At 36.2% G+C, this 14444-nt stretch overlaps 1 protein-coding gene across 1 annotated transcript in view; it reads left to right on the forward strand.

The window, feature by feature from the left end:
• LOC127439569 (nuclear receptor ROR-beta-like) overlaps nt 1-12828 on the forward strand; it is a 29434-nt gene extending 16606 nt beyond the window's left edge. The window contains exons 2-10 of the mRNA XM_051695735.1: nt 3991-4076; nt 4934-5075; nt 5693-6112; nt 6793-6914; nt 7834-7966; nt 8163-8270; nt 9380-9490; nt 10428-10540; nt 10904-12828. Coding sequence (XP_051551695.1) covers nt 3991-4076; nt 4934-5075; nt 5693-6112; nt 6793-6914; nt 7834-7966; nt 8163-8270; nt 9380-9490; nt 10428-10540; nt 10904-11062 — 1394 coding nt within the window. The 3' untranslated portion in view covers nt 11063-12828. The remainder of the gene's footprint in view (nt 1-3990; nt 4077-4933; nt 5076-5692; nt 6113-6792; nt 6915-7833; nt 7967-8162; nt 8271-9379; nt 9491-10427; nt 10541-10903) is intronic.
• The last annotated feature ends 1616 nt before the right edge of the window (nt 12829-14444 follow it).

Here is a 14444-nt window from a genome sequence, read left to right on the forward strand (position 1 = left end):
GATTTAGAATACCAGCACATTCAACAGAGCACCCATGACTTGATGGATCATGCTGAAAACGCCATGCTCCATTATTTGACCTTGAAAAAAGGACAGGGTGTGCTAGTTTTTTCTGGTTATAGCTCTATTTTAAAATATTTTACTATATGTGAACTGGAGATGGCAATATCATTGCCTTAAAATCAATTAAACTAGTTTTGCCTAATGAAATGCCTAATGGAGTCACATAATTATGTGAATGTATGGAGGATTCATATCAACACCTTAATATTCTACGGTGACGTAATTTTATCATCGTTGCCGGTACTGCCGTAGTATACCGGCTCTCTTCAACCATTGGTTCTTGTCAATGAATGTCAAAATGGTTCAAAAATCGCTCTGAATGATTTATTAGTGAATCAATCTGAATAAAAATAATTTTTACGCCTGAGAAAGTCGTCTCATTTCACTGGTCAAAAAGGGTTGGAACCCTTTTAAATGCAGGGGAGTTCCCACAGTGAACTGGAGAAGTCTGTTGGATGAGAGACTTGAATTCTACCAGATATTCTGCATAATAAACTACCACATAATAAACTCTAAATTATTGAAGGGGCCATAGTCTTTCTCTTTCCTTGTCTTTTTCTTTCCCTGTCTCTTTTTGGAAATATACTAGTTGAAAGAATGTGTTGCATTTACAGTATTCTAAACCAGTGGAACACTGAAATTATCTTCCAAGAATGTTACTGCAGTGTTTGCACACAATTTTAGCAACACACATGGCTGCAGTTACTCATAGTGCTTCCATTTTCATAGACCAGAATGGGGACAATCAATTGACTCAAGGTGACATTGCTATGGGAACGACCTTGCTTGTGCTGTCTGTAGCTAAGGGTCATTGAGCTCGTATACCCACCCCCATAACCGCCAAACCCACAGACACTGTAGCTTAAATCTAGTGGGCTAGAATTAGACAGGAAGAGCTACAGCACTGACTAGCCACAGCTTAAACAGGCAACATTAGTCAATGTACTGGATGTGTGTGTGTGTGTGTGTGTGTGTGTGTGTGTGTGTGTGTGTGTGTGTGTGTGTGTTAATCTCATTACATTTCCAATACACATCAACTTTTCACACATAATACCTATTGCACAAAAGCACAGTTGCAAATAATGTTGAACAAAGCGGATGTACAAACATAGACGTAAGCAGCACACAGTATGAATACATTACACTCATTAAACTCTGCAACATACAATATTCATCCTGTCATATCCACACTAGTCAGCCTATATTCTCACAGTCAGATTAACAGCACACGCACATACACAACCAGAGATGCACTCACACTTACAAACCCCTGAGCTTCACACTGCAGTCTCGAGTCAGGTGTGTATTTGCAACTGCAGTGCTTCTGTCTGAAAATGAAGACAGATGTTGTAGGTAAGAAAGCATTTCAGGTTTTTTGAGCCCATTGTTTCATTTTTTATTTTTTTTATTTTTTGTGTACAATAAATAAAACATTTCATTTATTTATTTAGTACATACTAAGGAGACAATGAATCATACATGTAAATCTATTAACAAAGAATTTCAGAAGTAGAACAATTTGATTGTGATTCATTGCTTAGAGATGGTTTTGTGGTTCTTAATTTATGTTTAAGGGTAAAAAAGTGTGTAAATTAATATTGTGATTATATCTTAGCTCTGTGTGCTTAATACAACATTTAAGGAATGTTACTGGTTCAATAAGTTAAGCTTGACCGAAACCATCTAAGGCATACTGTCAATTTCCAGAGAAAATTATTTTGACTTCACAGTTTATAAAAAAAAAAAAAAGCATTGACAGGTACTTGCATAGAAGTCTTTGAGGAATATTGTACGTACAATTATTACCCTGTAGTTTCAGTTATTAGTGGATTTCTATCTGTGTTTTTTTCTTGTTTGTTTGTTTTTCTTTTTTTGACATCCTTTAATGTCACACAGCTAAAATTTGCTCATACTACTTTATATGGCCATACAGTATTAACTTTATTATATCAGTATATATATTTACTGAATTATATATATATATATATATATATATATATATACATATATATTTATATATATATATATATATATATATATATATATATATATTACTTGACGTGCTATACTTCTGGTTCCTTTGCTTTTTTTATTTTTTACTTATCTACTACTTTTCTTGTATCGTTTATTTTTGTCTAAGTCCACGTCAACACGAATATATTTTCGTTTCAAATAAGGCATTCATTTCGTTAAGTCTGCAGCTCTCATACACACGAGAACGGCATTTTCCTCCACCTACAATTGTAAACTTTTGAGAGAAAAAAAACACTCTCCATAACTGCATACTTTGGATAACAATGACGTTAGGAAACTGAAAACGACATTTTTACACTTTAACAGATTATTGTGGATGTGGCCTAAAACGTATGATTTTAATGGTGGGCTCATAGAACAAGACATTCAATTGCCAAAAAGTATTGCTGCAGCTGTATTGTTGCACATTTGATAAATAAACTTTGAATTTAATATTATGGTGAGGAGAGCTAATATTTTTTTGAGAGTGCTGAGTTTTCATAGTCTTCAGGACTCCAGTTTTCAGAGTACTGAGTACAGGGCTCTCAGAATTGCATCCGAGACTGCCGTTGGTTTGTATTTGATTCATTATCATGCTATTTGTACTAAGTGGGAGTCCCTTTGGTCCAAAATTTTTGCCTAAATAAAAAAAAAAAAAAAAAAAATACAAATGTACATGAAAAAATAAGCCATAAGCGCACAAACTCCTGGAAGTACCCTACGGAAAGGAATATGTTGCATTTGTGCTTTTTTCGTACATTCTTCTATGTCTTTACAGGCAGAAGTGAATTTGTATTTGAGTGAGGAAAGATTAATTGAGAATTGCTGCATCAGATAAGCCAGTTGCAAGTAGGGGAACAAGCATGTGGAGAAATAATTTAGGATTAGATTGGGTGGCTAATCTCTTTATTGTGAGTATGCAGTCTCAGCAGGGTGATGGGTTTCTCCCTCTGTCTTCCTCTCTGTCTCTTTTTCTCATTTTTTCTGCCTTTTATCTTGTTTAATTTCCTAGTGGCACATGCCAGAGAAGGAAAGTTTGAAGATGAGCCTCACGACCATGTATTTTGTTTTCAATTACTCATTAATCTACTTGACATATTCTGGTTATGTAATTCAGTGTGTAGCTTGCTCCTGACTTGGCCTTGTAGCTGTGCATGGCTGTTTTCAACAAGGAAAACTCATGTCTGATTGAAGCAAACATTGTTTAATGACCCTTGAAATTATAATTGTAGTTTTGTGGCATTTAGTTCTTTGTCTATTATTATAGCATAGAAGCCATCTATATGATAGTGCACTCCTAAAAGTTGAAGAAAATTAACTTTCAACAGAAGTATTTACGACTCATCTTGCAAACAGGGACTCGTACAAAGTTTTTGCCCAATAAAATGCTCTCTAGAATGAGAACGTCTCTCCCCAGCCACAGTGTTTACACTTTTCAGGGAAATCAATAAGAATGGCTTAATTACAGTTGTCTATGCACATTAAACTGGGATATATAGGAAAAATAACACACATCACATTTCAAATGGCTAATGAAAGAAGAGATTTTTTATTTTTTTAAAAGTACACTTGGCCCCCTATTCAAGTAAGAGATTTAACTCATTCGACTTTTCTTGTGAACCTGAAAGCAGAAACAACCTTAACATACATTAACATAACATACATACATTGAGGATTTTGGCCTTAGTTTGACTCCTGTGTCTCAGCAGGTCCTATGATCCATGTCTTTCAAAAACCACAGATTACAAAATGTCAAAATGTCTTGAGAAAAATTAGAAAGGCACATCCTGTTCTGCTCTAAAGGCAACATCACCCTTTGAATCGAGGTGGTCATTGTGTCACATGGGAGGGGCTCGAATGTGTAGCCCACAGGCTTTTTCAAGCAAACAAACAAAAGTTTTTGTCTCTTTTCAGCCCAAATTGAAGTCATACCATGCAAAATCTGTGGAGACAAGTCATCAGGCATCCACTATGGAGTCATCACATGTGAAGGCTGTAAGGTTAGTGGAAAGTCTATTTGTCTTTGTATTTGTTAATCATCCATCAATTCTAGCAATCCATGGCCTTTGCAAAAATGTCATAATCATTTATGTAACTCTTGGTTTCAAGATTGTATTTAGGACTGACTATTGTGTTATTTTAGACAGTATGCAGTGGCCACAAAAAGTATTTAGACACTTACTGTAAGTCATCCTTAAACATGGATGAATGGTTGTGCATTAGATAACAAAATATCAAACCAAGTGGCATTTATTTTAGATAAAGAAAGCACAAGCACACTTTTTACGTAAAACATTTCACAAAAAGAAGTTTGTTAGGTTTTAAATGATAAAATAATTGACATGTTTTTCAAAAATAAGACAAACTGATCTGGAAACTTTCTGGTTGTCAAACTTAATGAAACACATCCAAAGTTAATGTGATTAACTATACCTGTGGTTACTCTGCTTGGTCACCTGTGTAAACTTGAGGGTCATATATGCCATATAAAGGACCTTGGGACTGGTTGGTTAAAAGTAATTGCTAAAATAGCCAAGTGGAAATGTGAGGTTATTTGTAAGAAAAGGTCTTGCATCATTTGTTTGCAGATGCTGCTTGGTTTATATATATATATATATATATATATATATATATATATATATATATATATATCCCAAGGTCCATATATACCTTTTTTGGAACACTGTAGGCTGATTGTTGTGACTTTGTTATAGATCAGATCATATCTTATGACCAGTTAATGCAGAAATCAAGGTAAATTCAAGGGTTCAAGCCCTTTTTTATTGCAACTGTAGGTTTGATTGTCAATAGGCCGCATATATCCTATCTAAATCTTCTGTTGTCATGTCCACTGTAGGGTTTCTTTAGGCGCAGTCAACAGAACAACGCCTCCTACTCGTGTCCCCGTCAGCGCAACTGCCTGATTGACAGAACGAACCGCAACCGCTGCCAGCACTGTCGACTGCAAAAGTGCCTGGCTCTGGGCATGTCCCGGGATGGTGAGAGAAATCATATTCTTCCTTACAAACAAACTCACACTCGTCAGCTGCTTGATGACTAGATGGATTAATCATCTTGTAAACCACTTTAAAACGTGTCCTAAACATTATTTGTTTTCATTTGTCTTGTCAAGTGTTATATAGTTTTGAAATTTGTATTTAGTTTTTATTTCTATTTTATTTTCAATTTAGTTAATTTTCGTTCGATTTTATTTTATAACTGTTAGTTTTCATTTTTAGTTTAGCTTTAGCTTTTCAGTATATTTAGTTTTTATTTTAGTTTAAGTATTTTAGCGCTGCCAAAGTTGGTGCTTCTAATATGTTTAACATTACATTTTTAACAGTATTACATTTCTAAGGCAGTTTAGTGTTTTCACTGTCTAGTGGCATTTTCCTGTTTAATAAATGCAGATTTTATCAGAATTAATTTGTGGTAATTTCAATTTTATTTTAGTTAGTTTTGGAGTAATGAAAATGTATTTTCGTTTTGTTTTCGTTTTTCCAACTATACTAGCTTTTATTTTTGTTTCATTTAATGAAAATGTTTTCATGTAGTTTTTAGGTTTTAATTAATGATAATAACACTGATTCGTTTTCATTTGTCCTCTCCCCATCAGCTGTTAAGTTCGGCCGCATGTCTAAGAAGCAGAGGGACTCTCTCTATGCAGAGGTTCAGAAGCACCAGCAGAGGCTGCAGGAGCAGCGGCAGCAGCAGACGGGTGATGCGGAGGCCCTCTCCCGTGTTTACTCCTCCAGCCTCACCAACGGCCTCAGCACCCTCAACCACGAGATCGGAGGCACTTACGCCAATGGTCACGTCATAGACATGCCCAAGGGTCAGCAGAATGGTGCTCCCGGAGGCTACTACGGCATGGACTCTACCCAGCCCAGCCCAGATCAGTCTGGACTGGATATGACTGGAATGAAGCAAATCAAACAGGAACCCATATATGATCTAACCCCTGTTCCCAACCTTTTCACCTACGGCTCCTATCCAGACAGCCAGCTAGCACCTGGAGTGTCCATGGGGGAATTAGGTATGATCGACAGTGAGAGGCCCTAGAGTTGCATGATTCATGTACACCATCAGTGTACCATCAAGTTTGGACACACCTACTCATTCTTTATTATTTCTTAACCACATTTTAGAATAAAAGTAAAGTTGTAAAAATTATGAAATAACAAAAGGAACTATGGGAATTATGTTGTGACCAAAGTAGCCACCCTTTAACTAGATAACAGCTTTATACACTCTTTAGATTCTCTCAACCAACTTTGTGAGGTATTTAAGGAGTTCCAATTGGCACTTATTGACTGCTTTTTCTTCACTATCTGGTTCAAGGCATCCATTGAAAAATATTGCAACCAAAATAATATTTTCAAAGTAAATTCATATGGTACTATTTACATTTGGCTACAAAACTCATTTGAAGCAGTTAAGCATAAGTCTTAGGATCAAAAAGTTTTTTTTTTGAGATCAAAAAATTAAATTTAGTCAATTGTGTCCTAACTTTCATGTGTATGTGTGGTAGCAGCCAAAGGCTTGAAGCCATTTTGTTTTTACATGAAATAGCAATACATTTTTTTAACCAACAAGTTTGCCTTGTTTGGAAGAAATAGTGACAAAAATATCTGCAATATTTAACTTTAGTTGCACTGTATTTAATATTCAATGACAGTCATTCCCTGCTTAACGTTAGGTTGTTCTCATTAACAGACCGAATTGCACAGAACATCATAAAGTCCCACCTGGAGACGTGTCAGTACACAGCAGAGGAGCTACAGCAGCTAGCCTGGCAGACGCACTCCTACGAAGAGGTCAAGATGTACCAAAGCAAGGTGTGAGGTCACTCCCTCGATCATTTTACGTGCAGAACACTTCCTCTGTCCCTCTATCCCACTCCCCTCTTCATGTTCTTTGTCTTACATTTATTTAGATGCGTTTGCACCTAGTGCTGACTCTCATTCCTCACTCTTTCACTCCTCTTTGTTCGTGCTTAGTTACCACTTTTTTTGTCAGATTGCACGCTTGAAATCAGAGTTCATTAGAGTATCTCAGCCCCCCAGAGCTGATCCTATCCAGCCTTTGCACTGATACAGAGAAAAAGAGAAAGAGAGAGAGAGCACTAACGGATTTAGCTAACAAACACTCAAAGCACAATAGAGTAGGGTGCCAGATGTAGTACAAGCCCTCTTCATTTCCCTGTGTCAAATGGATTATGAGTAATTACCGAGAAGCCCTTTGAAATAGTGTCTATGAAGATTCTCTGTACAGGGGGAGAATTACAGAGCGCACAAAGCAATTTGCTGATATCACATTTTCAGTATTCTGTGTGCTCTGTGAGGACGTATCATAAATGGAAAACTACAAATTCTGTCTTTTTTGTTGCAACTTGCCATGAGTAGTTGGTAATAAAATTTCAAGTATTATTTTTTTTAAACTAAATTAAAGGGAGATATCAAAGTATACTCTATTTGGTTTCACTTCACTGATGAATATTAATTATATTTAAATGTAAAAATCCTACTGGATATTTATATTTCTTTTTGTATACATTGAAGGATTTTATGATAATAAGATTAAGGGATACATTTTATGTCATTTTAAACAACAATATTTGAAACAAGAATCTATGTGTCTACCAAATAAGCGATTAAAGAATTATTAATAAACAAATTCCAGAAGGATGCACTAATTTTGCCAGAACAATACACTGATGACAAGCTTACCCATGAGGTCTATGTATGTTTGTTTCAGACACGGGACATGTTGTGGCAGCAGTGTGCTATACAGATCACTCATGCCATTCAGTATGTGGTCGAGTTTGCTAAGCGCATCACTGGCTTTATGGAGCTTTGCCAGAACGACCAGATATTACTACTGAAATCAGGTGAGAGGAACAACCTTGGGTCGCCACTTTCACGAATGGAGACTGTGTATCTGAATTATCAATAAATATATTCTAAATACTCTTTACTGCTTGCTTACTGATCATTAGAATGTAGTCCTGTGAATATATATATATATTATTATTTTTTTTATAGTAAAATACATTAGCCAGCTTAACACTTCTCTTTCTCATACAGGTTGTCTAGAAGTTGTGCTGGTCAGAATGTGTCGGGCATTTAACCCTCTAAACAACATGGTTCTGTTTGAGGGGAAATATGGAGGCATGCATATATTTAAAGCTCTGGGTACAACAACTTTCACTTCTACAATTTCTGCATTTTTTTTTTATTTTTATTTTTTAAGAAAAGATGTATGGTATATACATTGTATGACTTTAGCTATACATTAAAGGTGAAGTGTGTAATTTCTGTGTTTGAACTTTTGTATTGTTTTCCAGCAGCTTTCCCCCTAAGCACTACCTTGTCTTCCACTGGTCGAACAAACAGATAGTCCCTGGCCCAAACTCATGCCATTGGTTGCGCCACATACACACAAAAAAAAAACTTTCACTATTGTCAGTTTTACACAATCCTCCCATGTTCACGTTACTCAAAACATTCAGGTAACCAAGGGAACTTAAATTAACGTTGATTCGGCTAAAAAGTGTCTTGACAGCTTTACTTAATCCATGTGCGTTGGGACAACATGAATATTTTGGTTAACTAAAACTCGGCAGAGGATTTCTAGTTCCCAGCATGTTTTGCATAGGACTCGACAGGGAGTGTAAATGTTAAAATTAAGTGTTATTTTATGTGTCTTTATGCAAGAGGAATATAAAGAGGGAGACTTGTTAGTCTTTAATATTTTGTTATGCTGAGATTAAGAAGAATTTTATTTATATTTGAATGTTGTAGTTTTGGGGGTTACCGTCATGGTAAAGAGTGGAGCTTGAGCATAGTTTTGGGGGTTACCGTCATGGTAAAGAGTGGAGCTTGAGCATACCTTTTGAGTATTTTCATATTGTTTTATCCATTGAGCAACTGTTCAATGGATAAACCATAGCATAATGATGAAGTTGCACTCAGTTGTGCTTTCCACCAGCATAGCTAGCATATCACTAAAAGAGTTTTGACTTATTTTTACATGTAAAATTTTGTTGGGTTTACTTGATTTAGTTAGGTTACCTCTACTTGGAGTATTTAAATTAAAATTACATGGTAATTTTAACTGAAGAAAACTAATTTCAAACATACTGTCCATGGATGAATCAAGCCACAGTGTTTACACTTTTCAGAGAATTGAACATTGAAAAAATTACATACTTCACCTTCAATTTATGAAAAACACCACATTAACTGACAAATTAATGTAAAATGACATGTGCTGATTCTTTTTCTCCCTCTTTTTCTTGCAGGCTGTGACGATCTGGTCAGTGCAGTGTTTGACTTTGCTAAGAGTCTGTGTTCACTGCAGCTAACAGAGGAGGAGATTGCCCTGTTTTCTGCTGCAGTGCTCATTTCTACAGGTCAGGCCTCACTGCAAACCTGCTAACCCCTGAATACTAGCCTGTTAGCTCCGAAACTAAATCATCTCGTGTCAGTTGGGACATGAAGAGAAAGTCTTGATTGAGCATTGTGTCTAAATCAATCATTTAGTCCTGTCAATTGTCAACTGTTCCTATAGCTCAACTGGTAAAGCATTGCAATAGCTAACACCAAGATCATGGGTACAACTCCTAGGAAACACATACTGTACTGATGAAATTTATAGCTTAATGTATATCAAGTCACTTAGGATGAAAGTGTCCGATAAATGTCAATTTAATTTACTGATCTTATTGCTACTGTACATACAGTACTGTGCAAAAGTTTTAGACACTTGTGAAAAATGTTGCATAGTGAGGATGTCAAAAATTAATGACATAAATAGTTTTCATTTATCACTTAATGTCATACAAAGTCCAGTAAACATAAAAAAGCTAAATCAATATTCAGTGTGACCACCTTTGCCTTTAAAACAGCACTAATTCTCCTAGGTACACCTGGACACAGTTTTTCTTGGTTGTTGGCAGATAGGATGTTCCAAGCTTCTTGGAGAATTCGCCACAGTTCTTCTTTCTATTTAGGCTGTCTCAATTGCTTCTGTCTCTTTATGTAATCTCAGACTGACACGATGTTCAGTGGGGGGCTTTGTGGGGTCCATGACATCTGTTGCAGGGCTCCCTGTTCTTCTATCCTAATCTTTTTTGTTTGCAAAAGTAATGTTTGGGAGTCTAACATTTATATTTCCAGTTGACACACTAAAGCTGAAGATATAAATAACCATCTTAAGACAAATGCTTTTGTGAAATATCTTATGTGCCTAAGACTTTTGAACAGTACTGTATAATGGCAGAATTCTCAATGTTCCTGCTGTATTTCCACAAAAAAAGATATTAATAGATGACTCTCTTGTGTTTCCAGACCGGCCGTGGTTAATGGAGCCGAGGAAAGTGCAGAAGCTACAAGAGAAAATCTACTTTGCCCTGCAGCACATCATGCAAAAGAACCATCTGGACGAGGACGCGCTGGCCAAGGTATGTCTCTAGTGTCCTTCAAACAGCAATTGATCTGAAACCACCCTGATATAACCCAAACAGATTTTTGTTTGTTTTTGTTTTTATGATGTTAAAGCAATAGTTCAACCATAAATTAAATTCTGTCATAATTACTCACCGTTATGTCTTTCCAAACTCATAAGACTTTCTTGCCTCTGTGGAAGTCAAAGGGAAATGATGACAGCATCTTTTATTTTTTCATTGAATGAGAGTGAATGGTGACTGAAGCTTACATTCTGTCTAACACCTACTTTTGTGTTCCATGGAGGGGAAAAAATGTTTTTGGGTGAACTATCCCACTGTGACCCTTATTCCAGTGTACCTCTGTCCTCTTTTCCGCAGTTGATCAGTCGGATCCCCACACTGTCAGCTGTGTGCACTCTCCACACAGAGGAGCTCCAGGCCTTCCAGCAGCTCCATCCAGAGACGGTTAACATGCTCTTTCCCCCCCTCTATAAAGAGCTCTTCAATCCTGATGCCACTAGCGTAATGCCCAAATGACCGCACAAGTTCACACCCAAATTTGGCAAAAAGAACAGGTCTTACATTCAATGATCAATGGGCTGTCCCTGGAAGGTGTCATTGACGCTGTTGATGAGCATCGTGTCGCAGCATTCAAGGCATTTTGCTGCCACAAAAAACAAACTCTAGGAATGTCCTGCACTTCAAAAATCCAACTCAATTTCACCGGTACAGTCATAAGAATGTATATATGCGCCAACAGCAAAAGGCACCTTCAAATTGACAAGAAATGTACAGACTTTAGGACAATTTAAGCTGTCTTTAAAATTGGGTAAGTTTATTTGTTTGTTTGACTTCTCTTTTTTTCTTTTTTTCTTTTTTTTTTTTTTTTATGAAAAAATGTTATATTGAAATAAGGGTGGGGGATTGCATTCAAAAATGATAAATATGTAGTCATTTCTCTAGTACAAAAGCGGTATTCCAGTATTAAATCTTGTTCTGTTAATATTTTAGTCATAATTTAAAAACAACAGTGGCCTGAAAGGCCCATACCCTGTCTATGTAATTTTTCCTATTTGTTTTGTAGATGTACTTGTACAGAATTTGTGAAGTTGAAACTAGTATAAGGTTAACAGGGGACTAACTTTGTCTGGCCATGTTTAAAAGCCTTGTCTGGGCTGTATGTAGATATGTATAAACAGCACCACAACATTAATCCAACAACAAAGGATTGTTGAGGTGGAAAAACTGATAATGGACACTTTTCCATGCGAAAGTATAGAGATATATATTTGACAAAAAACTGTATCTTGTCAGTCATAGTTGCAATAACAGATACTGTAATGCATTAACTGCTAAAAAAACAATCCAGTCAAATGTGACTTAATGGGTAGCTATCAGAACTGCTAATCTATAATCCTGTTTGCTCTAAATGCCTCAAAAACAGTTCTTACTGCCACACTGCCAAAACTAGTACACTAGCATAATGCAGCAACAGTATAGCCCTCTTTCTGTGGAGACATACTAGATACTGTAGCTACTGTAGCAAGCAATCAGCTCTATTAGTTACTGCCACAGATATTTCAAGTCCACTCAACTCTTTTCTGCTGCTTCGATAAAAGATTCTCGTATGCAAGCAATAATGTCAGAAATGCCCAGATCAAGGAGGGGCTGTGATATTCTTAATTACATAGTAAGAGTAACACTCAAAGTACCCAATGTATAGTTTAAACACAAATGAATACATCTAAAAATCCCATTCTATTCCATTGAAACCACGTAAAATGGAGTTTCAAATATGTAAAGTAATGTGGTAAAGCCATCAAGTTAGATTTGGGATTCCTAGTGAAGTTCCTGTTTACTTGACTTGGACTCCTAGTCAAGAAATATTTAAGGAATGTGTACAGGATTTCTATTGGATTAAAAAAATACTTTGAACCAATCCTAAAAGGATAAAAAAAAAAAAAAAAGAAAAAAAAAAGAATCCTTTAAGAAACACATAAGATTATTCTGCATAAACTGAAATTCCAATTTATCAGTTTGTTTATTCTTTCATACATTTTCTTAGCCATCAAGTTACATCGGGACATTATGAATAAAAAAAAGGAATCTGATTTGGGGTTAGGTGATTGTTTTGGGATTTGGTTGGCCAAGAAACCATTTTAGCAAAGCAGATGTATATAAGGCTGCATTGACAGTTGTTTTTAAGCAAGCAGAGAGCTGTTTAAAAACTATAAAGCTTAATGGTAGTGTAACTGACAATCATCTTTGATTCATTATTTATTTGAATTTCCAGTGCTCACATTTCAGTATAGAAGTGTAGCTACTGTAGGAAGAGTGAACTGTATGTCAATCATGCACTCGGAGTAAGTCTAAGAGACTTCAAATCATTCTCTGGTGAGGACAGTATGGGTCTGGACTCTCTTGGTCCAATAAAGTACCATCTCATACCACCAGATGGAGATACTGAGTGTGCTACTCCCCTTCTCTTGACTTGTACTTATAGGATCTAAAGCCATATGTCAGTTTGTTATTAAGGAAAAAAACTTTACAATAACACAAGGCAGGAGTTGACATATTCGGTTTCACCAAACAGTGAATTTTTTATCTTGACGCATTTATATTGTGAAATGCACTTGAAAGCACTTAACTAACATGAAGTAATAACCACAGATACATGGTATTAAATAAATGCACAATTATAGACTGCTGATAAGCAATCATTTCACCTTTTTCAAGTCCTCCTACTTAACCAAACACTCTCAGCCCAACTTTAGGGAGTGTTTCCAATTCCCTTTATGTCAGTTTCCTGTTCAAGACAATCATTTCTGGGTGCAAATATTTTGGCATCTATCTCAGGGACTTCTCTTTGAATATTTTCAATAGAAAGAGAGTACTATTTTAGAAATATGGACATTTTTAGGGAATACAAATCTAATTGCAATGGTTTCTTCAATACGAAACCTACCCAGACAAGGCTTTGGTGTGTGTGTATGTGTGTGTAAAGTGTGTACCCATCATTGAGAGGCGAAACAGGCTGAATTCACTGGCTGGCCTTGCCACACTGCATTGCTTGTAGCACGTCCCAGCAAACAGGTAGCTCTCGCTCTCTCCCTCTGTAAATATCAGTGTGCAGCCAAGCACCAGCAGTGGTGCCTACGCTCCAAATTAAAGCATTGTAATTATTAAGCATCTCCTGAAATGAAATGGATTTTATGTAAGTTAGATTATTTATACAGAGCATGAATAAGCTGCTCTCTATCTGTTTCTATGCTCATTACAGAAAATGTATTCAGTCAGAAATCACATTTTAAACTTATGATGAAGGCTGTTTTTGTATTAGACTGTGAATTGAGGGCAAGAGTAATTTGTAACTATATGAGAGGTTCAATACTATTAGGTACTGTAGCAATAACTGGAAGCATTTACTACAGTCATGTTTGCATTCTAAGATTATTTTTATTTTATTATAATTATATTATTATTATTATTATTAGCCTATTGTTGTTCAGTTATCCTTGCATGCTGGTTCATAATAATGGAACCTTTGGGCTTTTGTGTTTTCTTATGTGTTTCTGATGGGGTGGGGTGGGCAGCGGGGTGGGGGGTTGGTGTCATTTTATTCTGAATGTTACCGGGGAGGTGTTCAGTGTTTAAGACTGACTGCAACACACCCTGCTCATTCTGTTCACACGCACACACAGACAAACACACATACATACACAATACAGTATTTTTTACTGTGTAGGAGTAGGAGAGAAAAGGGCACTTACTCAAGTTTACAGAATACTGGTTTGAAGGGACAGTTCACCAAAGAAATTAAAATTCTGTCATCATTTACTCAACCTCATGCTGATCCAAACTCGTATGACTCTCTTTCTTCCATGGAACACAAAAGAGATCAGTCACCATTCACTTGCAT

Source organism: Myxocyprinus asiaticus, chromosome 4 (assembly GCF_019703515.2).
Source record: "Myxocyprinus asiaticus isolate MX2 ecotype Aquarium Trade chromosome 4, UBuf_Myxa_2, whole genome shotgun sequence".
Classification (NCBI taxonomy): Eukaryota; Metazoa; Chordata; class Actinopteri; order Cypriniformes; family Catostomidae; genus Myxocyprinus; species Myxocyprinus asiaticus.